General features: G+C 36.3%; 2 protein-coding genes across 2 annotated transcripts in view; one reads left to right on the top strand and one right to left on the bottom strand.

Moving 5' to 3' along the window:
• The window catches only part of GEMIN5 (gem nuclear organelle associated protein 5), a 41210-nt gene that overhangs the window by 7992 nt on the left and 6535 nt on the right, over nt 1-26683 (bottom strand). Inside the window, 18 exon segments of the mRNA XM_037798742.1 lie at nt 1465-1675; nt 2443-2562; nt 4994-5141; nt 6312-6449; nt 6855-6950; nt 8568-8690; nt 9089-9202; nt 10614-10841; nt 12842-13013; nt 14007-14146; nt 16571-16752; nt 17421-17494; nt 19648-19784; nt 20359-20441; nt 23021-23106; nt 24121-24333; nt 25225-25390; nt 26315-26447. Coding sequence (XP_037654670.1) covers nt 1465-1675; nt 2443-2562; nt 4994-5141; nt 6312-6449; nt 6855-6950; nt 8568-8690; nt 9089-9202; nt 10614-10841; nt 12842-13013; nt 14007-14146; nt 16571-16752; nt 17421-17494; nt 19648-19784; nt 20359-20441; nt 23021-23106; nt 24121-24333; nt 25225-25390; nt 26315-26447 — 2564 coding nt within the window.
• Nucleotides 1-26683, top strand: part of CNOT8 (CCR4-NOT transcription complex subunit 8) — a 91289-nt gene that overhangs the window by 62132 nt on the left and 2474 nt on the right. The gene's annotated exons all lie outside the window — the stretch shown is intronic.

Raw genomic sequence — 26683 nt, 5'->3', positions numbered from 1 at the left:
CATTTTGTAGAGAGCTTTCTTCATTTCCTCAAAGTACCCCCCTTTTCATCTTTAGTAACCAAACTCCCTTAGAGGGCTGCTCAATTTGTATGTGAGGGGAGAAGAGAGATGATCTAACATACATTTCCTATAGCCATAGCCCTTGGGAGTCCAAACAATTATTTTTATAATATGGAACCCTAACCATAGCCCTACCCCTCTACAATTTAAGCCACATACAGGCCAATCATCTAAGACTTGTGGCCCATTTTGAGAAAAGATGGGCTGAGCCCATCAGGTTCTTTCCCCAAGCCTAAACTTCAGACTAAGGAATACAGAAGTGAAGTGTAATGGCAGAGGGTGCTGCAGCAGGCAAGCTGTGTAGATGTGAGAGCTGGGGCAGGCATTATGAGTCAGGTCCAAGCAGACTGAACACAAGGAGTCAGCTGGAAGAGCAGACAGCAGAAGCACAGAGAAAAGGCCTGGGAAGTTTCAATTTTTTTGTTGGACTTTCAGTTGCCATGAGATTCCTGTGTACACCTATAATGATCTTTTCTCCAGTAAGCTTGGGAGGATCTCTCTTCCTTACAGCCTAAATAGCCCTATATTTAGCCACAGCTTATGGTTTTTCTTGTTTTTTAAGGATGTCATCTAAGTGAAAAAATGAAATGCCAATAACTATTCTGGAAACTTATTTTTGTTGTGGATAAATTAAAATCTCTCTAGCTCTGGTCATTTTGTAAATACACAAAGCAGCTGTATCTTTGAGAGTTCTACAACGTTTCCTCTGTTTTTTATTTTGCTTTTCCCAGAAAACTACTGCCCAAGCTACCTCCCCACTTAGCAATTTCCTTGGGCTTCAAATAGTCAGCTAGGAACTGTCTTTAGGCCCAGTTACTCTGCTAGAGAAAGAGGAACTAAAAATGCTCAGGTTGAAATCTGACAAAGTCATCTAAAATGGACCAAATGGTTACATGTTTTGGAAACTAGGTGAGAGTGCTCATGCTTTAAAAGAAATCTCAGTTTTGATGTATCAGAAAAGGCAGTAAGAGGTTACTCATTTATGACCAGCGAGGAATAAATGACCATACTTCTTTATAGCTTCTAGCTCAAGAGAAAATCATCACAATTTTTATAAGAGGTCAATCCTTCTCTCTCTTTAAAAAAGACTGTGCTGATGATACCAAAGAAGACATACTAGACTGCCACCCCAGGGGCTGGGCTGCCTCAAGTCTACTCACAGATTATATACACAAACCAATGACAATGACTATTTATGACCATATTATCTCTTACTCTGAATATGCCAACTGACAAGCCACTGTATTTCAATGGGATAGTATGGCCAGGCCCGGGTGGACATGTCTTAAGAATACCTGCCAAATTGATACAGCTTATGCACCTGGGTATCCACTTGGAATTCAACTAGAAAAGGATTCAGGGCCCTTCCCTCCCAAACATGAGCAGATGAAATAACAGACCGACCTTTAGACTTTCATGGAGCTGCAGGGCCTCCTGGGCGCCCACCCAGTTCCTGGCCAGAAGCAGCTCTTGTGCACACCGGAGAGCCAGTGAAGCAGACAATTCTTCCTCTCCTACGATTGCAGCCAACTCGGCAGCTGTTCTGAGTGATGCTGCATCCCCCTTTTTGGCCAAAACTTTGGCTGCATCATAAGTGGAAGTGGCCCCTAAATAACTACAATATAAAAGAAACCCCAAAGTGTTACAACAAATCTCCTACTTCCACTTCCCAGGGGGTCAAATCATTTCTTCCTGCCCATTTTGTCTTGTGGATCTTCCTGTGGCCCCAGGTGTCACTGTCTCTAGTTGTTCTGACAAGGCTGTGGCAAGCCAGCACGGCTGAGCAGAGTAGGAGGACAATTTCACATGGGTTAAGGACGTAATGGCACCTCCTTAGTTGCTGAGGAATCACACCCTCTTATTTCTCTTATTTGATGTTCCAAGACATCACCGGAAAAAAAAGGATAATTTCTGAGTCAGCTACTGAAGTTTCTTGAATGGTTAGGTAATTTCAATGAGGTTGATCCTGGTGAGGCTTACAAAGTTGGTTTTTGTTTTTAATACAGTTTTATTGAGATATATTCACATACCCTATAGGCATCCACAGTATACAATCAACTATTCACAGTACCATCATATAGTTGTGCATTCATCACCAGAAACAAATTTTGAACATTTTTCTTACTCCAAAAAAACCCAAAAAAAACAATAATAAAAATAAAAGTAAAAAAGAACACCCAAAACATTCCCCATCGCACCCTATTTTTCATTTAGTTCTTGTCCCCATTTTTATGAAGTTGGTTTTGATAACCAAGCATACTTTTTTACTTGTACCCATTTTACCTCCACCTCTAAACTTATTACTTTTATTCTTGTCCTGCTCTTCTAGGCAGAAACCCTTCAGTGTTCAGGCACGCTCCTATTTCCCTTAGGGTTGCTTACCATTTGGCTGCCATGGCATAATGACCATCTTTTTCTAGGTTGGCTCCCCAACTGAGGTACAGGTCCTTTAGGATTGGGTCGTCTGGGCGCAGCCGGGCCTTGGCAACTGCAACAGCTTCCCTGAGGGAAAAGAGATAATTAACCAATATGCAAAGGCTCTTCTCCTTAGGTCCTAGAAGGGGCTGCAAGATAGGACAGACGGTCTCTTCTGTGTTGTCTATATTGTTCCAGCTTCCTATAAAAGACTATATTCCTGCACTACATGGGCAATTAAAAAATGCACGCTGTGCTCGATTCTTCCCCTAGGTCAGCAGTTCTTAAAGTGCAGACCCTTTCAGGGGGAGTTCATGAGATTGAAACTATTTTCATAATAATGCTGAGTTTATTTGCCTTTTTTTTTTTACTGTTAATATTTGCACTTATTATGCAAAAGCAAAGGTGGGTAAAACTGCTGGTATCTTAGCAAAAATCAAGAATAGTGGCCCTTGCAGTAAACAAAAACAAAAACATAAAACAAATGTCCTTGATAAAGCAGTAAAAATTATTAAATAAACGAAGTAAGCATGTCAATTCATGGAAAACAACCAATATTATTTGTTGCCAATGACAAAATTTGAGCTTTCAAGTTAAAATTAGATATTTGAAAAACCCGTGACTGTGAGCTTGATAGCTTCCCAAAAAGATTTTTCTGATGAGAGTGATGGTGATATTAAGGAGTGTGATTTTTTGAGATATTTTAAAATAAAACAACATCTGAAAGAGCTGCATGACTCAATGAACCAGCATTTTCCAAATGACAGCTTCTTAGTTGAAGCCAACATAATGTTGTAGCTGGAATAATACTGTTTTAGATTAAGGTGATCTGGAGAGAACAATATTTAAGAAATATTTTGGAATTTCCTCTTCCAGCAATGACGGAGTAATAACTGGGACCAGACTTGCCCTCCTGCCACAAAACTGAAAAACTGGACAAAACATGTATGAAACAATTGTTTTCAGACACTAAACAATAGACAGTGCAGGATTGTGCTGCCTGAGAAAAGAGGAACAAATGAGGCGTGCTCTATCATGGCTCTGGCCTTCTGTATGAAGGCATTTTCCAAGGGGAACCTGAGCAGAGCCATAGCAGTATCTTGAGTTGAGAAGAGACGAGGCAACTGGAATTTGAAGGGTAGGATAATTGGAAGGAAGGAGCTTCCCAGAGAAAAAGATCTCCAGAACTTTGGTTAAATGTCCCACTGAACACAAGCTGGGCATGGGTAGGATAAAACACGAGGCTGGACAAATCACAATTATGAAACTGTAAGCTGAACAATTCTCAGAGCTCACTCAGGGCTTAGAGACATTTGAGTTCTGACCAGTCAGAGTAAAAAATCCCTGTTGAGTACTCAAGGAATTCAGTAAAGACACCAGAAGGGTCCTATGCCTTGGTAGAAGGGCCGGCCACATGAATCCCAGAAAAAGGGTTTCTAAACCTGCCCTAACAAAGCTTAAAAAGAAACCTCAAAATACCGGGATGATCCACAATTAACTTTACTGCCTGCCAAAACAAAGTCCAACATTCTTTTAAGGAAGACAACAAAATCCAAAGTAGAAAAATCACAGAGAAAACCTCAACAAAGCATTTTAACAAACTGTTGAAAATCAGTGAAGAAAGTATACTGTTGTATATGAGAAGTGATACAATATTATCTGAAGGTATGCTGTGATAAGTTAGAGATTATCATAAACCCCAGAGCAACATTAAAAAACAACAACAACAAAGGAATATAGCTAATATACCAGTACTGGAGATAAAATGAAATTCTAAAAATACTCAGCTGATCCAAAAGAAAGCAGGAGAAGAAGAAAAATGAACAAGTAACAGATGGGACAAATAGAAAACAAGCAGCAAGATGGTAGATTTTAAATCAACCATATCAACAATTACATTAATAAAACACTCCAATCAAAAGGCAGAGATTGTCAGACTGGATAAAAAACAAGACCCAATTGAATGCTGTCTACAAAGAATATCTCGCTCCCTCTGTTCGCTTATACTCACATATCTATTGTAGTGAAAGAATAAGCACTTGGACAGGAAGGATTCGTACCAATCCCAGGAGAGTGGTTACTTCTAGAGAATGTGGAGATGAAGATAGAAGGAAAGATAGGGATGGAGATAGGGGAAAGGCAATTCAATGAAATCTGGAGTGTTAAGTATTTTTTCAAAACCAACCAACACACACAGAGAGCTTTTGGGATGGCTGACAAGATTTTGTCTCCTTTCATAGGTGGGGCTTAAAGAGAGTCCCTCTTTTAATAATTCATTAGGCTGTACATTTGTCTTATGCTGTTTTCTCTTTCTGTGTTACTCTAACAATAAAGGAGTTTCTTAAGTATAGGTGATTGGTGCCTGGATGTTCGTTAAGCTAGTGTACATATGTTTCTGTATGCTTGAGATGTTTAATTACAATAAAGATTTTAGGTTGGTTATCAGGAAGCAGAACTGTTGAGTAGATTATTTTTATATTATATCCAATCATTAGCTTAATTCTAGGGTCATACAGACCTGTAGAAATGGTTTGACTTGAGCAGCTCTACAGCTTCATATACTTTGTGGATGGAAAGCAGGTGAGAGGCAGCCTTGACATACTGATCCTGAAAACACAACTGTTTGGCAAAAGCTTCCACAGCCCATAGCCACATGTGGTAGCCAGCTAAAAAAAAAAATCAAAGATGGTGATATATAAATAAATAAATAAAGCAAGTTTAAGAGGGGAAAAAAAAAGACACATATATTCAGGTTGAAAAATGCTTTGTTTCCATAGTCACTGCATTAAGCATAGCACTTAGACACTAATTCAACTGCCATTACAGGTCATCTGCCTACCCTCATCTGCACATATTGAAACATAAATTATTTCTTTGATTACATAAAACATACAATATGGCACAAAATTCAAAAGGTACAAAAGGACAAAAAACTCAGGAGAGTGGTTACCCCAACTGGGAAGGGGGTTCATAGTGACTGGAAGGGAGAATGAAGGGAGCTTCTGGGATCCTGGTAATGCTATGCTTCTTGATATGGGTGCTGGTTACAAGGGTGTATTCACAGCTTGTGAAACTGACTGTACATTCATGATCTGTGTACTTTTCTTGTTATATAATATCCTTCATTAAAAGCTAAAAACAAAACAAAACAGGACATGGCATAAAAGCAAGGTTTCTCTATTATACTGACACTCCTATTCTTTGCACCTCAAATTTTTTTCCCTGGAGGCAACCATTGTTACCTGTTTCTTTTGAAGCCTTTGCAAATAGTCTATGAATATCCAACCACAGATGGATACATACAAATGAGAAAATACTATATATTCTGTTGTACATCTACACCTTGATTCTTACCATATTCTGGAGCTCCATTCCATATAAGAACATACAGAGCTGCCTCATTCTTTTGGCACCTGTGAGGGTTCTACTGTAAGAATGTACATGATTTAACCAGTCCCTTTTGATAGGCCTAGAGTTTATTGCAGTCTTTTGCTATTACAGAAACTGCTGCAATGACAGTTTATGTATATCTGTCATTTTGCTTGTGAATATAGTTGAACTTCTACAATTAGAATTGCTGAGTCAAAAGATACATGCATTTTAAATTTTAAAATTTAAATTCCTTGTCCTTCAAGGAATTGTCAGCAATTATACTCTTGCCATCAATATATATCAATGACCTGATTTATTAGTGAGCCTACTGCTGCAGAAAAAAATTAGTTTTGCATCATATTAGTAAATTGTAAGTGATGTTGGGATCAAGATTGGTACTGCTAAGAGCCATCTTTAGTGAAATTATCCTAGAGATGACAGAGCTTTTGTTGAAAAGAACATACCTACTGGTGCCATAGCCACGAGATTGTCTGTCAGCTCCCCTCTTTCTGCTGCAGTCTGAAGAACACCTTTTAAATCGCCTTTCCAAAGCATGAGCTGGTGAAATAATTCTGGGTGGCCATTTTCCAAGTGACCTTTTCCTGTTTGGAAGAGAGATAATGTTTGGAATGTGTTTCAGAAACGTGTGTTTCACTGACTTCTAAAAAAAGAAAAGAGGCTGAAAGAATGGAACAAACTCTTAGAATATGTGGCCACTTGCTGATGGGTAAACCACTGACCACAGTGATCATAATGGGGCCTGAAGCCCACCAGTCACTTGTCCATCCACCCACTTGCACTCAGTCACTCAGGCAACACTGTATATTTAGGGGGGGTCCTTTGCTAGAGTCAAAGGGTGTATGTAAATAAGCAAGTTGGGGAGCTCAAAACCTAGTAACTTGACATGTAAAACTAACCATCACAACACCACAGATGGCAACCATAAAGAGGTATATGTAATATTAGGGGACCACAAAGATGAAAGGGATTATCTGGATCTGCCTCACCTTCAACATCAATCATCCTGTACAGGGTAGCCCTGTCTGTGAAAAGCCCCAGGTGAAATCTTTCCTCAAGATCAGCAGACACATCTTCTTTTAACTCTGTTCATTTAAAGAGACAAAATATCAGATGAAATCATTACATAGGTTACTGTTTTCTGTCCAATTACGTCGGAATATATCCAGAACAACCATTTCAGATATTGAGAAAAAAAGGGTCCTATGCCCTTGTTTACCCTAATGGAGACTTTTAGTGTTTACAAAGGTAGCAAAATAAGAAAACTGAGTTTGCTAAACTCAGCCTTGGCAAAATCCAGTAAGACAATACAGTTTGTTAAAAACAAAACAAAACAAAAAAACACACAGGTTTTTTCAAATAAAAACAAAACAAAAAACCCCAGACTTTTAAAAGCAAACCCAGATTTAAATTTCAACATGTAGTTAAATTTGGTTTAAAAACCAAACCAAATCAAACACTTAACAAGTAAAGAAATATCCTTAACATTCACCATGATCTACTAGGAAGGGATTCGAGATTTATTCTGTTCTGGTTTTAAACAAGTAATTTTCCAATAAGGGAAAGAATGTAAAACTATATGATTAATTGTATAAGTTATAGGACATTGTCACAAAATTCAGTGTTAAGTATATGTGATGTTTGGGTTCATGTGTCAACATGGCCAGGTGATGGTACCCAGTTGTGCGGTCAAGCAAGCACTGGCCTAACCTGCTGCATGGACATTTCGTGGACTTAAATCACAAGTAGGCTGACTGCATCTATGGCTGTAATCAACTAAGGGGAGTGCCTTCCACAATGAGACATTTAATCCAATCAGTTGAAATCTTTAAAAGGAGAGGTGATGAATTCAGCAGTCAGAAGAGAATTTCCATCTCTATTTCGGCTAGCCAGCTTCTCCTGTGGAATTCCACCAAAAGTTTCATCGGAGTTGCCAGCTTCCAGACTTCCCTATAGAATTTGGACTTGTGCATCCCCACAGCTACGGGAGACACTTTTATAAAATCTCATATTTACAGATATCTCCTGTTGATTCTGTTTCCCTAGAGAATCCTGACTAACACAGTATATAAAAGCATAAGGTATTTCTGGAAAGAGACAAGAAACTATTAACAGAGTGGCCTTGGGGAAGAAGTGGAGGACTAGGCACCAGCGGTGGTAGACTTACTTCCTCTATTTTCTTTTATATTGTTTGAATTTTATTTTATCATGTACATCCCTTTTCAACACATAAAATTAAAAAAAATTATATAGTTTCTCAAATATGAAAATAATGGGCATTATATGAGGACTTTGAAAAACAAAAACTTCCTTCAAATTTTTTTTAAGGAATTGCCATATTATGGGTATATTTCCAATATGCAAATAGTTTTAATTCAACATAAAGACACTGTTTAATGGGGAAAAATAGTTGAAGGAGTCAATTCATGCAGAGATATTTAAGATGACAAACTAATCCTATCACACAGATGACTGTTAACAACTAGATTTATAAAAGAGAGTACTACATCTCAAAGGTATTGGGTAGTGCTGACAGTGGTTTAGAATTGGGAGTTTGGCAGTGGGATGGGGATGGAAGACATGCTGGAAAAGAATGTAGAAATACAAACAATTTTAAACATTTGTTTGTTCATTCATTCAACAAATAAGTAAGCACCTCTTATGTGCCAATTCCCAGAGACCATGGAAGTGTATTTTTGTACCTTTGGAATGTTTTGCAGTTGCTAGTACCAAACAGTCCTGATGAAGTTCCTCTTTAGATCTGTGGTCCAGACTTGTACTCAGTGGAAGCATGGAACGAGCTTTTCTCTTCTTGATTAAGGCTTCTAGAAATGTAATAAAAATATAGGCAGTCTGACTCAAGAAGAGCTGATTAGAAACACAAAGGTGAATATGCCCATTGTGTGAAAGTAACCTACTGGATAGATACTATCGGGCACAGACAGTTCCTATTCCAATAAAGAACTTTCAAATTAAATTAGCTGAGGGGCAATGTTCATAATACACACAATACTGCCTTTGCAAACACCGAAGAAACAGTATCAACAACTGTGAAAGAACATATTAAGTGCTAAATAAATTTTTTTAAAGCATGACCCCAAACTGAAACATAATCAAAATACCTTACAAATATTTAAAAACAAAACAAAACAAAACTTGATTTTAAGTTGCACGTAATACTTTAGGATGCTTTAACAAAATATTTTAATTATTAGACACCAACCTGGCTTCTCTTTAGGTGGCTCCTTTTTTAGTAAAGTGACTTTGTTATTAACGGTGACTTTTGACTTTTCAGGGCCTAAGGAATCTGGAGGGTAGATAACTGGTTCTCTAGAAACTACGTCATGGGGGAAAAAGAAAGAAACAGTTTGGGATAAGAACAATGCCAGATCTGGTTAGTTTTAAACATTCAGAGGTATACCAGTGAGGTGATTTTATCTATTACTGAAACATGAGATAAAATACTTTGGAAAGGAGGCATGGGTAGATTCCCCTTCCCTACCTTACAAAATAGTTGTGTTCCAGAAATCTGTAAGTTCTTTATTTAGAGCTTGATTAAGTGATCTAAGGAGAAGTTACAAGCTTTAGCCTGCACAACTGTATACAATAGGCCCAGGAGTTCAACCTTTGTTTAGGTGACAAAGCACTTTTGACATATTTAGGTTGGCAAAATACAAAGTGCATATTTAAGTATACAAACAAGAAACAACTTTTATTAATAGAAAATATATGTATTTGATATGGAGTCACAATCTTGAGCATACTCAATCATGAACTTTTTTTTTTAAACAAGCTGTTTTTGTGCAGCCATTTTATGATAAAAAGATATTTTGATGAACACAGGAAATAAATACATTAAGCTTTTAGCACTATGACCAAACCACAGGTGCAAAAAACATCCCTTGGGATGGAGAGGGTCAGGGCTGGATGACACTGTACCATTTATTTTGGCCATTTTAATTGTCATAACAAATATTTTGTTTTAGAATTAAGCATGAGTCACTGCTTCTATTTAAACTCTTTTCTATTTAATCATTCATTTTAACAAGTAATCGACATCAGCAGTTTAAAGTTAATATACAAAAGAATAAAAGTGCTAAAATTTTATCCAATAATTTTTTTTCAAACAAGAAGTCGACTATATTACTGGAAATTAATGATGGAATCCTGGAAAACTGTTTGTGAGAAATCTGAGAACTGCCACTTTAGCTTAACAGATTGGAAGAACCTTAGCACCATTCATAATTTTGTTCTCTGAGGAGAAAGCTAGGAACAAACTATAGGTAGGAAAAGTGAGAATTTGCAAGTTCCCAAAATGGTGGTAGCTAGTAAGTCAGATATTCGTGAGTCAAATGACAAACTACATGGCTAATGATACCATATTAAAACTTTCTCCCTAAGTTTCCATGTACATGCCATCTTAGCTTTACTTTGTCCCATAGTTTTACCCTGTCCAAGTTGACAAGAGAAGTTTTCTGTACAGAACTTCACCATTTCCATCCCAATCACCCATTAGATTCTCTTAAACACTTCAAGAGTGTTTATTTTAGAGGCTTAAATAAAGATTTAAAAAATACTAACACGGTTTCCAAAGACACCAAAGACACAACGTGGGTTAATAAAGGAGTTGGGAAGATAGGTAGGTCAGAGGCAGAAAAGTTTCAGATTGAATAAGGAATTTGCTTAGTTTCCTAGACATGCGTAAGGAGTCCTGGGGAGTTAGTGAAACACAGGATTGCGCCACATACCCACTGAAGCGAGGCTACAGGGTGGCTCTGGCTCCAGTGCTTCCTCCTCACCCTCCTGGTCTGATACACCATTTTCAACAGGTCCTGAGTTCTCCTTTATGCTCTCTTCTTCATTCCCATCAAATGATTCCTGTTTTATAGGCATTCTCGAGGTTGGCTTTTTCTTCTTTTTGGGTTTTGGCTTAGGTTGAGAGAGCCTTTTTTTCTCTAATTCAATACTTTTCTTGCCTATAGGAATCACAATAAGAAAAAAGACTAAAATATATATTCTTGGTTAACAGCACCCTTGGAGGAATCACCCATATAACCTCATTATCCTTTTTCATAGCATTCTTGTCCTTTCCCTTCCTCCTGTGAATTTTAAGAGTTATAGTATTAAACCAAACCAATCTCTTTTGGAATTTCATTAAATCATACCCAAATGCCCCTGAATACTTTAGTCTGTAACCTACAAACAAGGACATTCTTCTACCCAACCACAGTACAACCATCCAAATCAGGATATTAATATAGTTTACTGCTGTCTACTCCTAACACTCTATGTAAGTTCTGCCAGTTATACCAAGAAAGTCTTTTATAGCAAAAGGATTCAGTCTGGGATCCTGAATTACACTTGGTTGTCAAGTTTCTCTAGTTTCCTCCAGCCTGGAAAGGTTGATCAGTTTTTCTCTGATTTTGATGACTTCGAACTTTTAAAGATCACAGGAATTATTTTGTAGAATTTCATTCAGTTCAGGATTGTCTGATATTTCCTCTTGATTAGATTTAGGTTATGCATTTCTGACTGGAATATACAGAAGTCATGCTGTGTTCTTCCAGTGCAACCTATCAGGGAATACATATTTTGTCTCATTACTGATGATATTTACTTTGATCATCTGATTAAGGGGAGGTGTTGAAGGTTTCTATGTGAAAATTGTTTTCCCTTTGTAATTACTAAGTCTTTACATCCACTAGTTTTAGGATCCATTGATGTTTCCTGACTAAATGAATCTTACTATCTGATAATTGCCAAATAGTGATTTTCTCATTCCATCATTCTTTCTAGATTTATTAGCTGGCATTCTACTTTAAGGAGGAGTTTTTGCTTCTTGCATTCATTTATTCCTATTTTAGGTTATAATCCATTACTGGTACTTACTTTCTAGCTTAAAATTTTTGACCTTTGCTTATTTTTAAACCTACTTTATGGAGGTTAATTTAATACAATAAAATATACCCATTTTTAATATTTCAATGAGTTTTGACAGATATATAGTCATGAAACCACCACTACCACCTACACAAGTAAGTACGAACTATTTCCACCACCTCAAAGTTCCCTTAAGTCTCCCTGGAGATGAGATGTCACACATCCTCAACCCAGGCCTTCAATGATCTGCTGTCACCGCAGGCTTAGTTTTGCCTGTTTTGGAATTTAATATAAATAGAATTTTACAGTATATAGTCTTGTGTCTGGCTTCCCTGAGCTTGTTTTCTGAGATTCCTCCATGTTGTTGTATTTATCAGTAGTTACTTTCTTTTTATTGCTGAGTAGAATTCTACTGTAGGGATATATGAAATTTATTTATTCACCTGCTGATGGATATCTGGACTGTTTCCTGTTGTTGGTGATTATGATTATGTTATGAACATTCTTGTATAAGTCTTTATATAAACATATCAGTTCATTTCTTTTGAGTAAATTTCTTAGTCATTTAATATATTCTGTCCAGTTTCCTAGTTGTTTATGGCAGGTGGGCAAGTCTGGTATCAGTTAATCTTTTGTAATCAGAGATGGAATGCTGCTGTTATTTATTTTCAAGTTCAAATTGTCCCAGATTGGGCCAGTGGGAGCCTCTTCAAGCTGGCTTCTTTGTCTTCTTGATGTGTTCCCTTAATTCTTTGAGCACTCCTTTCCCTACTGACATAAGATGAGGTTCTAGGTTCATCTTGTATTTTCCTTTTCCACAACTTGGAATCAGTCATTTCTCCAAGAAGCCCTGGTCCCTTTTAATGAAGAATAATATTTAGAAAGATCTGGATGCTAGGTATATTTGTTACTATCTGAGTTTTGTTGCCCTTTGTTTCCTCACGGTTCCCTCCTTGCTTAGGCTCCAAACCTCTGTGAGAATGTCACTGCTGCCTTGCAGAAATGCCCATCATGTTTGATGTTCATCAACTCCATTATTAAAGAAGGGAGAAAGGGAGTTAGGCAAGCATTTGATGGGTTCCAGGTTCTGACTTACCTTGAGGAGGCCGGGAATGGTCTTGCATAGAAGTAAGCCATTTGTACACACAGAAGTCATCTGCCCCTGAGTAGATGCAGTCTGGATCCAACGGGGACCATACCACACAAAGAAGTCGACCTCGATGTCCTCGGAAATTGCATAGAGGCTCTTCCCGGAGAGTATCCCACACCTAAAACCAAAAATCACATGAAGAATAGAAAATTCTGGTTATTCTACTGTTTGGGGGATCTAAGTTTTTCAACTTCTTAATCTGTTGACTCTTATTTTCTCTGTAATTTGTAATTTTCTCTTAGGAACTCAATTTCAGCGTGCAATTTCCTATGGAAGGCTTATATGCTCTGGAATGTAGAGGCATTCCTGTGGGGATGACTTTGAATGAGCTTCTATTAGTGCCCTACGGATTTCACATTCCAAACCAGTATTGTATGTTCACTTTTGGGCTGAGGGTTCTGTTATCAAGAAGAGAATGCTAATTCAGAACCTACACCTGCACATATGGTGCATGCTTAAGGTTCTCATTTTTCACAGATGATTCTTCTATCCCCAAATCCCTGGGCAAAAGAACAATTTCTTTGCCATTCCCTGAAACATGAGAGTCCCCATTTTACAGAGAGCAGCCCTTTTGGCTCCCAGTTTTGTGCAGATAGCTCAATTATAACTCAACAGCAAGGCAGTTATTTAACTATTCTGGATGGTACAGCCCTGGCTTCCAAAGTATATTCTGGTTATGATATGCTAAATCCTACTTTGTTCATAGCTCTGGCATGGCATTTCATCTTTATTTTTTAGAACCTGGGAATCACTGAGTTGCCAGATTATTAAAAATTATAGCCAACATTTCTGTGTTTGAACAGAAGAGTATTTTCCCTATCAATTTAGTCCAATATACTGAGAGTAAGTCAGAATAAAAAATTTTTAAATGTTAGAATTTAGCTAGTTCCTATCAATACCCCTCCTTTCATCTAAGTTAAATACACAATCTCTGCCTGCCAAGAGTTTTAGATATGTGAATCAAAACAAAAATGCCTTCTATAGCCCAGAAAATCCCCTTCTGAAGAGGATGTTGGGGGTAAGAAGAGGAAAACATGTACATGACTAGGGGAAACAGACTTAAGTTAGAGAACAGAGTGAAGAATCCATAGGTTCAAGGACACAGTAGTACCTGGGCTGTACCATCATAGGAAGCAGATACCAGCCTTCCATCATGATGTGGGCTCCAAGCCAGACTAGTAATCTTGGCTGTGTGTCCTGAGAGGGTTCGGTAGGGTTCTGTAATGGTCACTGGAGAGTCAGGATTGCTCTCTAGAAGGCAAGGAGAAAATGTCATAGGTTCATATCGGAGGGTGTTAACATAACAAGCGTTAAGATTTTGCCATATGCTTTCAGGCGATTTTTAGCAGGCATATTGTTTAGTGGTTGAATGTGCACACACCCATAGTGTGTGGCACATGGAAAGCTTCAAGAAGTGTTAGCTGTCATTTCTTTCCAAAAGCCATCAAAATGAAAATGAAAATAATGCCTTCTAGATGTAATACCAACAAGAACATATCATTTATATGTAATTTAGCTAAAAATGTTTAATTCTAATCTAATTATGAGAAAATACCAGACAAACTTAAACTGATGTGACATCTATAACATGACTGCCTGTGTTTTTCAAAAATGTCATGAAAGACTGAAAGAAAGGCTGAGAAGATGTTTCAGATTAGAGACTGCAGGGACATGATGATTAAATGTAAATACATGATCTTGGACTGGATCCTATGTTGGAGGAAAACAAATTACTAATAAGGATGTTATTGGATCAACTGATAAAACTAGAATATGGATGGCAGATTAGATCATATGGAGTTAATGTAACTAAAGTTGATCATGGGACTGTGGTTATGTAAGGGCATATCCTTAATCTTACAAAAGATACAAATATTAAGGGCTATGGGGGCATGATACATGCAGTATACACAGATGGTTCAGAAGAAATAGGTACACACACATAAAAGAATGAAGAAAATGTGACCAAATAGTAAAAACTTGAATCTGGGAATGGGTATACAGGAATTTTGTACTACTGCAACTTTCCTCTAAGTATGGAATTATTTCAAAATAAGAAGGGAAAAAACAAAATCAAATTAATTCTGGCAGTCTTCCTCCTTTTTGTACTATTCAGAAAATATTAAATAAAAAACAAAATAGGATAATGTTACAGTAAGCAAAGATATGCATTACTATTAAGAATTAGGTTTTGACAAACTGGACGTTTAATTTGGAATCCCAGTCATTACCATAAGGATGAGGATCAGTTTTCTAACATACATATATATGTTAGTATGTAGGCTTGCATTCACATGTATTTGTTTGTTAGTCACACACTGCCTATGATTTTTTGTTAGAAAAATCTGTCTATACTTTAACATTTTCCCATGTTGCTTTAATTCAGGAGAGCCACTGCCAGAATCAAATTTTCTGTGTTACAAATAAGGATTTGCAGAAAAACCATTGGAAATTAGTTCTAGTAAAATTTAAAAGTTTAACTTTTTTCACTATGGATGAGAGCACATACTTAGCAGCACTCTGGAAACAGCTTAATGTCTGATTGTAATTTCTTCATACCAAAAAATGTTCCTATTTCCCTCAGATTAAAAAAAAAAAAAAAAGCTATTCTGACCAACTGCTATTGTTCTCTGAGGTGCTGACTGGAGATTCCAAGAAGTGGAAGACTTCTTAATAAATCATACATATGAAGAAGATAACTATCAGGCAGGGAAGAGCACTTTCTAGAACTCACGTAGATTCTGCATACCTGAATCTAAACTACCATATACTGTGTAACTTGAGAATGTCAGTTAACCTCTCTGGGCTTCAATTTAATTGTCAGTGAAACGAGGATTACAGTGCCTACTTCGTAGGATTGTGAGAATTCCATGCAATCAATATGGGAATGGTGTGTGTGTATGCAATAGACAACTCTTAAATGTGCTGGAGGGTGTATAAATTGGTGTAGTCTTTACGGAGAGCCACCTGACAATAACTATAAATAACGAAACATTTTAATGTCCCCATCCTTAACCTTGCAATTACACTTTTAGAAATTTTCCATAAGAAAAATACGCATGCAAGTTCACAAAGATGTATGTACAAGGCTGTTTACTGTAATATTACTTAAGTTGCGAACAATAAATAATTTACATGATAATCAATTGGGGAATGGATAAATTATGGTATATTCACAAAATGGAATCAAAGCTAGACATATTTTAATATGAGTAAGGTAAATCTAGATGTACTGACGTAAAAAGATGTCTAAGACATTCATTGTAAATTTAGAGAAGAAAAATTGCAAATGACATGTATATGTTGATTAATTTCAAGCTAGGTTCAGAGGATTGTTCTTTCAAACAAATACATGTGAATGCAAGCCTACATACTAACACATACATGTAAGTAGGTTAATAGATATTTATAAAAATCTGGAGAAAACATGCAGCAAACTAACAACACTGGTTAATACTGAGACTTGGGATTTTGGGGAAAACTTCATAGTCTAAGTAAACATTTTTGTCATGTTTGAAAGAATTCATTAAATAAGACCAATATATTACTTTTGACAGCAGAACAATCAGTAAGAATAACATTTATTTTAAGGCTAAAAATAAAATAAAAAGGTAAAAGATTGGAACGGAAAGTAACTGAAGACATGATATCCCTAACAAGGTAGAAACCAGTTACCTATGACAGTCTTCAGATTGTGCACATAAATGACAGCATTGTTGGACCCAGAGGCCATCAGATAGCTCAACTCTGGCTGGCTGCCATGCTCACGATGCCAGCTTATAGTATTCACAAGCTTGTGATGCTGCTGGATGGTGCAGATCAGTTTCAAGTTGGGAACCTGAAATATTTCTATTGATCTGGAATAAGAGACACACCAAGGCAAGAAAGATTGATGATCAAATTACAGTCCAGTGCAAATGGTTATCTCCTTCATTCCATCAGTCAGGGAAAGGTGAAACATATAGGATAACCTTATCTATCACTGTAAAGGTCATTCTTTCCTAAAGAAGCAGGAACAAAAAGTTGTTCTCTCATGTCAGTACATTCAGCTTTTAAAAAATCCTAGCCATCTCTGGAAAGTTGTATTTATTGGGGCTTGTAAAAAAAAGTATTAGGGAGAAGCTAAAAGACAAGAAGGAATGAGCCAATGGCTGAATTAAGACTATGTTACTATGAGCAACATTGGATAGGGCACAGTGAGGCCTAAAAAGCAATTCTAAAAAGATTTAGGCAGTTCAGTGCAGGAGATGAGCATTCTGTAAGGCAGAAGACAGCCATGGAGAGAAGAGTGTAGCCAAAACACTCTTCTTGGATTGTGGAAAATATCCAAATAATTCTGCCATCCTCAAAGATGCAGAGAGTTCCTGGATTAGTCAAGGATATCAAAGATAAATCGGAATACCAAATATGACTGGGCTTCTTCAGCTAACGTTACAGATGATCAGCTTGTGATCAAATATATGTGTAACTGCAAAGTGTGTGTTTTTTTTTTTTTTAACTTTTATTTAAAGAAACAAACACATACCCATCTTCATTGCCAATAGCCATGATTTTGCCATCTGCTTTCCAACTGATCTCTGTGTGTACAGGCAATTTGTACTAGAAAGCAAAACAAAGCAATCTTGACTATAAAAATTGGCTTTTCTCTCCATATAACTTACAAATCAGTGATGACAGTATGAGAAAAAAAAATCCCTAGAGTTTAAAAATGTTCTAATTATACAACAGCCATTCTTGGAAATCTACATAATTAGTCAAAGATTAATAAGAACCAGTATTCTAATTATAATTTCCTGATTGGGACAAAAAAGGAGAGGCCATAAGTACTAAATGTCTACAGTGTCTAACCTTGTGCAATGAACACGTAAAAATGATTTTTTATCCCACAAAAAAGAATGAGACATGTCTGTTGGCTTTGCCAACTTGAGGGTCATGGTCTCACCAACAAAAGCTATAAATACTCTTCCTGTATTATTCTTATCTCTTCTAAGTTTCCTTTCCCGGATCATCCTTTTCTACCTCTACATGTTGGTGTTTCCCAAGGCTGTATGGGCCTCCTTTTCTTTGTTTTTTTTTTTTTTAAATCTCCTCCTTTATTAGAGAAGTTGTGGGTTTACAGAACAATCATGCATGAAATATAGGATTCCCATATACCTCCCTACCACCAACACCTGGCATTGGTGTGGAACATTTGTTACAATTAATGATAGCACATTTTAATAATTGTACTATTAACTATAGCCCATGGTTTAACTTAGGGTTCACTGTTTATAAGATATAGTTTCACAGATTTAGAAAAAATTTTTATTCTGTTACCATATATACAATCTAACATTTCCCTATTATCCACATTCAGCTATGTATTTCATTGCTGTTAATTGTGTTCACAATGTTGTGCTACCATCACCACCAGCCATTACCAAAACATGTCCGTCCTGCCAAATAGGAACCCTGTACATTTTAAGCCTTAACTTCCCATTCCTTATCCCCCGGAGTCTAGATTCTGTCCATGAATTTGCTTATTCTAATTGTTTTATATTAGTGAGATCATACAATATCTCACTGGTTTATTTCACTCAACGTGATGTCTTAAAGGTTCATTCATGTTGTCGCATGTATCAGGACTTCATTCCTTTTTACGGCTGAAAATAATATTCCATTGTATGTATAAATCCCATTTTATTTATCCATTCACAGGCTGATGGACACTTGGGTTGCTTCCATTTTTGGCAACTGTGAATAATGCAGCCAAGAACATCAGTGTGAAAATATCTGTTCAAGTCCCTGCTTTCATTTCTTTTGGGTATATGCTGAGTAGTGGGATTGCTGGGTCATAGGGTATTTCTGTACTTAGCTTTCTGAGGACCCTCTTCTTTCTTACTTGTCTCTTTAGCCCACATGTCTGAAGCCTCACCACCTATCATTAATATGTGCAAGGATTCCAAATTTCCCTTTCCAGAATCTTAATTTCTGATTCATATACTTAATTGTCACTAAACTAAAAGCTCTATGAAAACGAAGTTTATTCTTTTATTACACTGCCAAATGTTAATGTTCAGACATTTAAAACAATGAAGGCATGTAATAAAAAATGATAATTCTATTAATGAATTAAATGTTATTTTTATGCTAGTCATACAAAAAATGAGCATTGATATAAAATATATTCTTTTGAAAGGGTAAGGATATGTCAGCATTTATAGTGTGACTTCAAAAGACAGTTCTGGGATAGAGACATGTTGATAGAATGGTAAAGCAAATACAATCAAAAGCGGCATATGGGTAAAGGGTACACCTTTGTATTATCCGTGCAGTTTTTATGTAAATCAAATTATTTTGACTGAAAAATTACAAACAAAACCACAATTCTGTCTTGAGAAACACCCCTTGTAACTCCATTTGGATACCAGATTATAAAGTTATTTTTACCAAGGTGTCACTCTGGAGGAAGTTGTTGGCCTGAAAAGGATGCTTTACATCCAAGACCTGAACGTTTATAATAAATTGTCTTTGCAATTCAGACAAACCTCTTTTGTTGTTAAGTTCTCTGCTGTACTCAAGGATAGAGACACCTAAGACATGTGCTATATATATAACTCATAAATTCACTCAGAGTCTTTTAAGAATATCCAAGAAATCTGACTGAGCATGATGGATATCTCCAATAATGGCATTTTATTATGCAAGATGGGAAACAAAGAGAAATCCATGATGTAGAGGCAAAGAGAAGAATTTAGACCGCAAGAACTCACTTTGATTGAATTCGTGTCCCTGATGAGTTTGTTGATGTCAAAAGCCTCTCCACTAAGCTTCCAGGGGTTATGCTGTAAGACAATCCCTTCCCCTCCACAGCTGTATAAGGTAAGGGAAGGTCTGTCTCCTTCTCCTCCTATACGAGTCAAGAAAAGAAAGCTTATCAGTTTTGTATTTCACCAGCTCAACTACTTGTTGCTATACTACAATGAAAAACCTACCACTTTAGGGCTAAGGAAAAGCAAGACAAGGCTGAGACTAGAAGAGGGAAAAGGGCAAAATATAATCAAAGGCAAGAAGAGATCATTTCAGAAATTGTAAGTGAAAAGATGTTGATCATTATACTATTAGAACTGTGAAAATAACCTTCTAATTCTGATAAAATGAAAAAGTGATTGCAAGTGGTGGTGAACACTGGACTGGTTATCAGGACCCAGCATGAGATAACTACAAGCACAATGAGAAAATTCAGTTCAAAGAGAAGAAACAAGGTTTCAGAGTTTGGGGAGGCTTATGATAGATGGTTTCTTCCAGGAATTCTGACTCATTATCTGCCACTACTGTCTTCATGGACACCTGGGTTATAGAAACTCATATAAGGAATAACTACACTAGATCATCTACATGACTCTTTCCAGCTTTACTATTTTAGGATTAAACTAAGAAAGAGAATATCCTCATGTTTGTTACAGAATGGCTCAGACACTTACCCAGTGACATAGGGGGTACTGGTGGTCCCCAGGCTAAAGTGTACACAGTCTTCTTATGATATGTGCTAGAAATCTGTGGAGGTCTTGATAGGGGGTGGGGGATTGAAGGAAGGAGGGGAAAGAACAAAAATTTAAACAAAAAAGCATAGTGGAACAAAGACCATCTTTGCTGATACTAGAAAAAAATCCTTTACCAACATTCTTCTTCACATAGTTGATTGTAAAGAAGGCAGCACTTAAAAACACAGCATATAATGGTATCTACTACCAAAATAAGTAAGTCCCAAGTATAGTTTCCCCAGAAACAAATAGTACCCCCACCCAACTTTCCAGTTTGCAGTCACTTCCCTCATTTTTTCCCTCTGAATTGTCCACTTTGATTAAGTGTCAAATACTAATATTACTGTTAATACATAGGAGAATAAAGGCTATCACAACTAGAGCAAAATAAGCTGTTTCTTCCATCTGTCAAGACAGAAAATGGCAAACAGTTCAGCCCAGAACTAAAATTACTACTATGCATATATTATCACCTTCCATATATATCCATCTCATATTCAAGTAATAAACTGCAAGTCATTTTACAGTTAGCCTGTGACGTGAACATCACATTTTTAAACTAAGACAAGTTTTCAAGTTTTTTATTTTGTTGTTTTAAAGAAACATTGCTGTTAAAAGAGTAATTTCTATGGTTGTTATGGTGATAAATGATATATGTAATAAAGTTTAGCTTCTTAGGGAAAAAAGAACTGTTATTATAATTTACAGTTATCATTCTAGACAACGAACCAACATTTCTTTGGATAAAGCAGAATATGTAGTTCTGATTGAATGCTTAACAATGTATCTATCTACGGCAACATCCTTATTCTTACATGTCTTTTCTAGTGTTAGTTTCAATAGTTAGCTTATAATAATCAGAAGCTGTTACTTTAACGCATCAAGCAATTTTATGACCACAAGGAGCTATTTAAATTGGTATACATGTATTTTCCTAAACATCTCTTTGAAATCGTATGTGCATGTGTTTTTTTCAAATGAGAATTAAAAAAAAGGAGAAAAGTAGTTAAATTATATGTAGGTTCTATGTAAGTAAAGAATTACTTAATAAATTCCAGAGAGAAGACATAAACCTGTGAGTATATGGCTATGATCCAATAAGACTTTAAAGACACTGAAATCTGAATTTCATTTAATTTTCATGTCATGAAATATTCTTTTGATTCTTTTTCTTAACCATTTTAAAAAGGTTCTTAACTCATGGACCACAGTTCATTGACCCTTGGTCTAGAACAGCACAGTCCAATAAATCTTTCTATAATAATAAAAATACTCTAGATTTGTGCTGTTGAAATAAAGTAGCCATTAGCCAAATATGGCTCTTGTGCATTTGAAATGTGGTCAGTGTGACTGAGGAACAGAGTTTCTAATCTTATTTAATTTTAAGGATTTAAAATATAAATAGTCACATGTGGCTAGTGGCTACCAAATTCAACAGCACAAGTTTGGTTTAGAATCAGGCTTCTAAAGCATTTCTGTCCACGAGATAGGGAATGTGAGCCACAAACACAAGGCGTGTGTGTAACTTAAAACTTTCTAGTAGCCACATTAAAAGAAAAAAAGAAACAGTGACATTTAATTTTAGCAACATTTTATTTAACTCAGTATATAAAAAATATTGAGGTATTTTACATTCTTTTTTTTTTGTACTGAGTCTTTGAAATCCAGTGTGTATTTTACACTCATAGCACATCTCAATGTGGACTTGGCACATATGTCTTCACTAGCCACATGTGGCTTGTGACTGTAATAGTGCAGCTCTAGTCATGACCTCCACTTTTTAGGAAATAGAGAAGTGAGTTAGAAGTCACCACAAAGAAATAAGCAGAAATGTCCAAAATGTAAAATATTCGACAAAACCAAAACCATTTATTTGGAGTCTTCAAACCAAAAAGAAAATGTTATGGAAAGAAAAAAATGTGGGGGTCCTACTCGAGATTAAGAGACTTAAAAAACAAAATATAATGTGTGAACCATGATTGAATACTTGAAATACAGCTAGGAAAAACATTTTTGGCTCAACTGAGAAAATTTGAGTATGGACTGGATATTAGAACATATTGTGGAGTTACTGTTAATTTTCCTAAGTGAGGTTGTAATAGTGTAGTTACACAGGAAAATGCCCTTATCCATAGAATTATTAAGAAGAAGGATGTGTCATGATGTCTGCAACTTAGTTTCATGTGTTTCAGGTAAAACATGTAAACTGAGTGACATGCACATATATAAAAATAAAGCAAATATGGAAAAAGGTTAACAACTCTTGAATCTAGATGGAAAGTATGCTTTCCATTAGTCTTTCAGCTTTCACATAAGCCTGAAAACTTTAAAAAAAACCCAAAAAACCAAAAAAACAAACAAAAAAAAAACACTTGGGGGAAAACAAAAGCAAATGGATTATTTTGGTAGTAATCAAAAGTCACATGGGCTAAATCACAGCCATCTGAAAAAACAAATTAAATAAAATTCCGAGTTCTGAGCCCTAGCCTCAGAGCTGGAATCCTATGTTAAAAAAGCTTCCCAGGCAATTCTGATGTATATTCAGGTTTATATGAACTCAAAATTAAATCCATCACTGACATTTTGGTCAACCATTTCTTACTTGTTGGAATAGGTGTCATACAATCCCACTTTTCCATCATCAGTTCCAAAGGCCAAGCAACCTTCCTTGGTTGGGTGCCAGCATAGCTACAAAAAAAGGTGTTCCCAAATAGGAATATATTATTAGAGGGTACACTGTTAGGGAATCCTCAAGTAATCTTTCAAGCATTTAAATGGGAAATTTTCTTGCTCTTGATTTCTTCTAATTCAAAAAGGAACAAATCCTCATCATTTAAAAGAAACAAAGAAGCATTAAAAACAAAGTAAAAGCCACCTGTAATGTCAGCCCCCCCCCCCAAAAAAAAAAAAAAAAAAACCATTACCAATTTTGTATCTCTCTTTCCGGACATTTTTTTGGGAATTAATTTAGATATATACAATATAAAAAAGCAAAAATGGGTTAAAACATTTCAACAATGAACAAATAATATGGCCACAATACACAGCTGAGGGTGAAGATTCCAGAACAATTTATAAAATGATTCTACTTATGATTAACAAAATTGGAAAGCTATATCACAAATTGTCAACAGTGGCTCTCTGGATTATGGAAGTGGAAAAATACAGGCTAGCATAGGAAAAAAATTTTGCTTTCTACACTTCTGCATTGTTTGGTTTTCTTTTTCAACCACAAAGATTAGAAAGCTATAACAGAAGTATCATTTTGGAGAAAACAACAAAATTATACATATGGTTTGTAACCTGTATTCTATGTTTTATAATTTGCAGTATTCATGAATCATTAACATCTTTCCATAGTAAAGACCTACATTATTGTTTTTAATAGTTTAATACCATTCTAACATACACTTATTTCATAATTTGATGGATTCAATGTATCTTCTATGAAGGCATATTCAGGACATTTCTAATTTTGTACTATTGGAGAACATGGTGACTTGAACAAAGTCTTTTTAAAAATTTAAACTCTGAATTTTGGGAAAATGGGTTTGGCTAGAGAGGATACTTTTACTTTTCTAGTTCTAACCTTATCCTAAATACCTTTGAGCAAGTTTTGATTCCCAGTAGAGTTCATTTAGTGAGGAGGTATTCTCTAAAACATAATTACTTATTTGAAAAAAAAGTTCAAGGCATGCTTACTGCTGTAACTTTGGACTTGACACCCTGCCAAAAAATTTTCATGTCATAGTTGTTCTTTATGGAGAGTGTATTCCATATGCGAATCATGCCATCTCCAACGCCTATGGCCAAACAGCCTATGTCCACAGGAGAGAAGGCCAGACTATAGGCAAACCCACCAAGGGAAGGAAGAGTCCAGCAGCACTCCAGGGTGGCCATGTCCCAACATTTTACCTGCAAAGATTAAGGGTAAGGACTTATATATTAAAAAGAGCAGAGAAATAGGAAAATGAATCAACATTTCCAGAGTGATAAGGTTAATTTCAAGTGAATTCAGTCATACAATAAATTAACCAAAACCCAGGTCATCTATTTCCCAGAGTTCAGTGCCCTTTCCACTCTACTGTATTACAGTATTAGTAATCTCCTCATTGGGTAAACTCTAAGTAAGGATGAAGATGCCCCAGGACAGTGGAAAAATAAAAGAAAAAGTAAATACTTTATACCCAGGAGAAAAGGAGTGGTAAGTTTCCAATTGTCAATTGCTTAACGGAAGGGCTTGGGAGAAAACAAAGTCTATCAAATAAGCCTAGCACAATTGTAAAACAATAAAGGCACAGATTCATTTTCAAAAGTGTTACTGTGGTAACATATATACAACATAACATTTCCCATTTTAACCTCTTTCAAGTATATAAGCCAGTGATGTTAATTATATTCACAATGTTGTGCTACCATCACCATTATCCATTGCCAAAAAGTGCATAGATTCTTGAGACTAATCCTCTCTGAGAGATTTCACCATGAGCAGATGATTCTGCTTCGTGAACTACAGACCAGGATATTTTAAAGCCAAAGCATGATGATCTCACATACCTTCCCCGGACACATCTACTCTTTTATCATGTCTGCTTTAGCAAAAAGGCACCTTGGAGTTTCCTTATGTTTCTCTTACTTCTATACTGTTGATATATTTGGCGCTGATCAGTAACTCTGAAACTGGAACCCAGGGAAGGGTGGGGGTGGGAGTGGGGAGACTGGTGGGTGGTTTGAAAAAGCTCCCTCATCTAACCCTCATTGTAAATCACTATTGTAGAGTGCTAAATCCAAATAAACAATTCGTACATCTCTATCCATTGATGTAGAAAGCAGCAGCTGTTTGTTGTCCTCAGTTTGTAAAGGACATAAATTAAACACAATTCTTGAATGATTCTGCCCTTCTGATGAAGTGCTAAAGAGGGTATATTTTCGTCTCCAAGACTGGGTGAGATCCCATAGTAGAAGTTCTCCTCTGTGAAGGAAAATCATAAAAGCATTAGTTCCCTTTCACAAGCAATCTGAGAACAAAAATGATTGCTGAGTCATAGTCTGGGCCTTTAGGTACAAAATAATTTGTTGTTAATTATTCCTTTAAGGAGAAATATAGTATATTCTGAAATATGCATAAAACATCTCTGGAAAAGCGCACACACACATACACACACACAAACCAGTCACTGCCTATAGGGAGGGCAACCAGGTAGCTAGGAAGATAGAGGTGGGAAGGGGACTTATACGATAAGTCCTTTAGAGTCATGTGAATCATGTGAATGTACTGGACTAACTTTTAAGTAGATTAATCTAAGAGCTTTAATTATGAAATGTCACCATAATTTGCATAGTCCCTTACAAAAGGCTTTAAAACAAAAATTTCTCTTTCTTGGGAGTGAGAATAGGGCCATGGCTAACATTTTATGGGTATAGACACATGCTTTACCTGTTTTACCTCATTTAAAAGCAGGGACCTTGTCAGTGAAACTCACTTATTATCGCCGCTAAAGTTTGTTTAATGAATGACATTAACCACTCCAAGAAATAGGAAATATTATAATCATTCCCTTTTTATACACGAAGTGACTACTGCTCAGAAAAGTGAAGGGTCTTGCTTAAGAACACACAGCAGCTAAGTAACAGATCAATACTGAAAATAAGTTCTGCCTAACTTCAGAGTCTGCACTCTTAACCACTGGGCTATACTTATTCAATCTTTTCATACCTGTTAGGAGACAGCTCAGGAATTAGTGCCATGATTTTTCCATTACAAACAGCCCATCACAATACAAGCCTTGGCCATTGCTTTCTCCATCTTCTGCCTATATATAAAAAAGCCTAGGAACCCCTGAGGCCAAATGGAAAGCAAAGTATATCAGAGAAAACATGTCCAAAAAACACTTACCCAAAACAGCTGGATACCAGCCGTGTTGGCTGATCACTGGGCCAATGGAGTGTCAGCCACAGGCGTTCTTTAACAGTTGGGTCCATACTCCCTCCTCTTCTTTTCAGAAAGGGCAATTTCAAAGTCATCACGCCTGAAGATTAAAAGAGGGTCAATGGGCACTCAAGATAGTGAAATTACATGCATAAAGTCACTAGTTTACGATACACAGTTTGTGGTATAAAAATTTAACTTGTTTATTTGGTTACTTAGAATTCAGATCTCATTTCCCCATTATTATAATAAATAGCAGTTAATACTAGCCTCAATATATTTAGGTCAAACAAGCTTTTACAGGCTGTCCTGGCAACCTAAACACATTAAGAATAT

This window comes from Choloepus didactylus, chromosome 11 (genome assembly GCF_015220235.1).
Source record: "Choloepus didactylus isolate mChoDid1 chromosome 11, mChoDid1.pri, whole genome shotgun sequence".
In the NCBI taxonomy this organism is placed as follows: domain Eukaryota; kingdom Metazoa; phylum Chordata; class Mammalia; order Pilosa; family Megalonychidae; genus Choloepus; species Choloepus didactylus.
The sequence above is the reverse complement of the archived record's forward strand: the minus strand, read 5'-3'. Positions and strand labels throughout refer to the sequence as shown.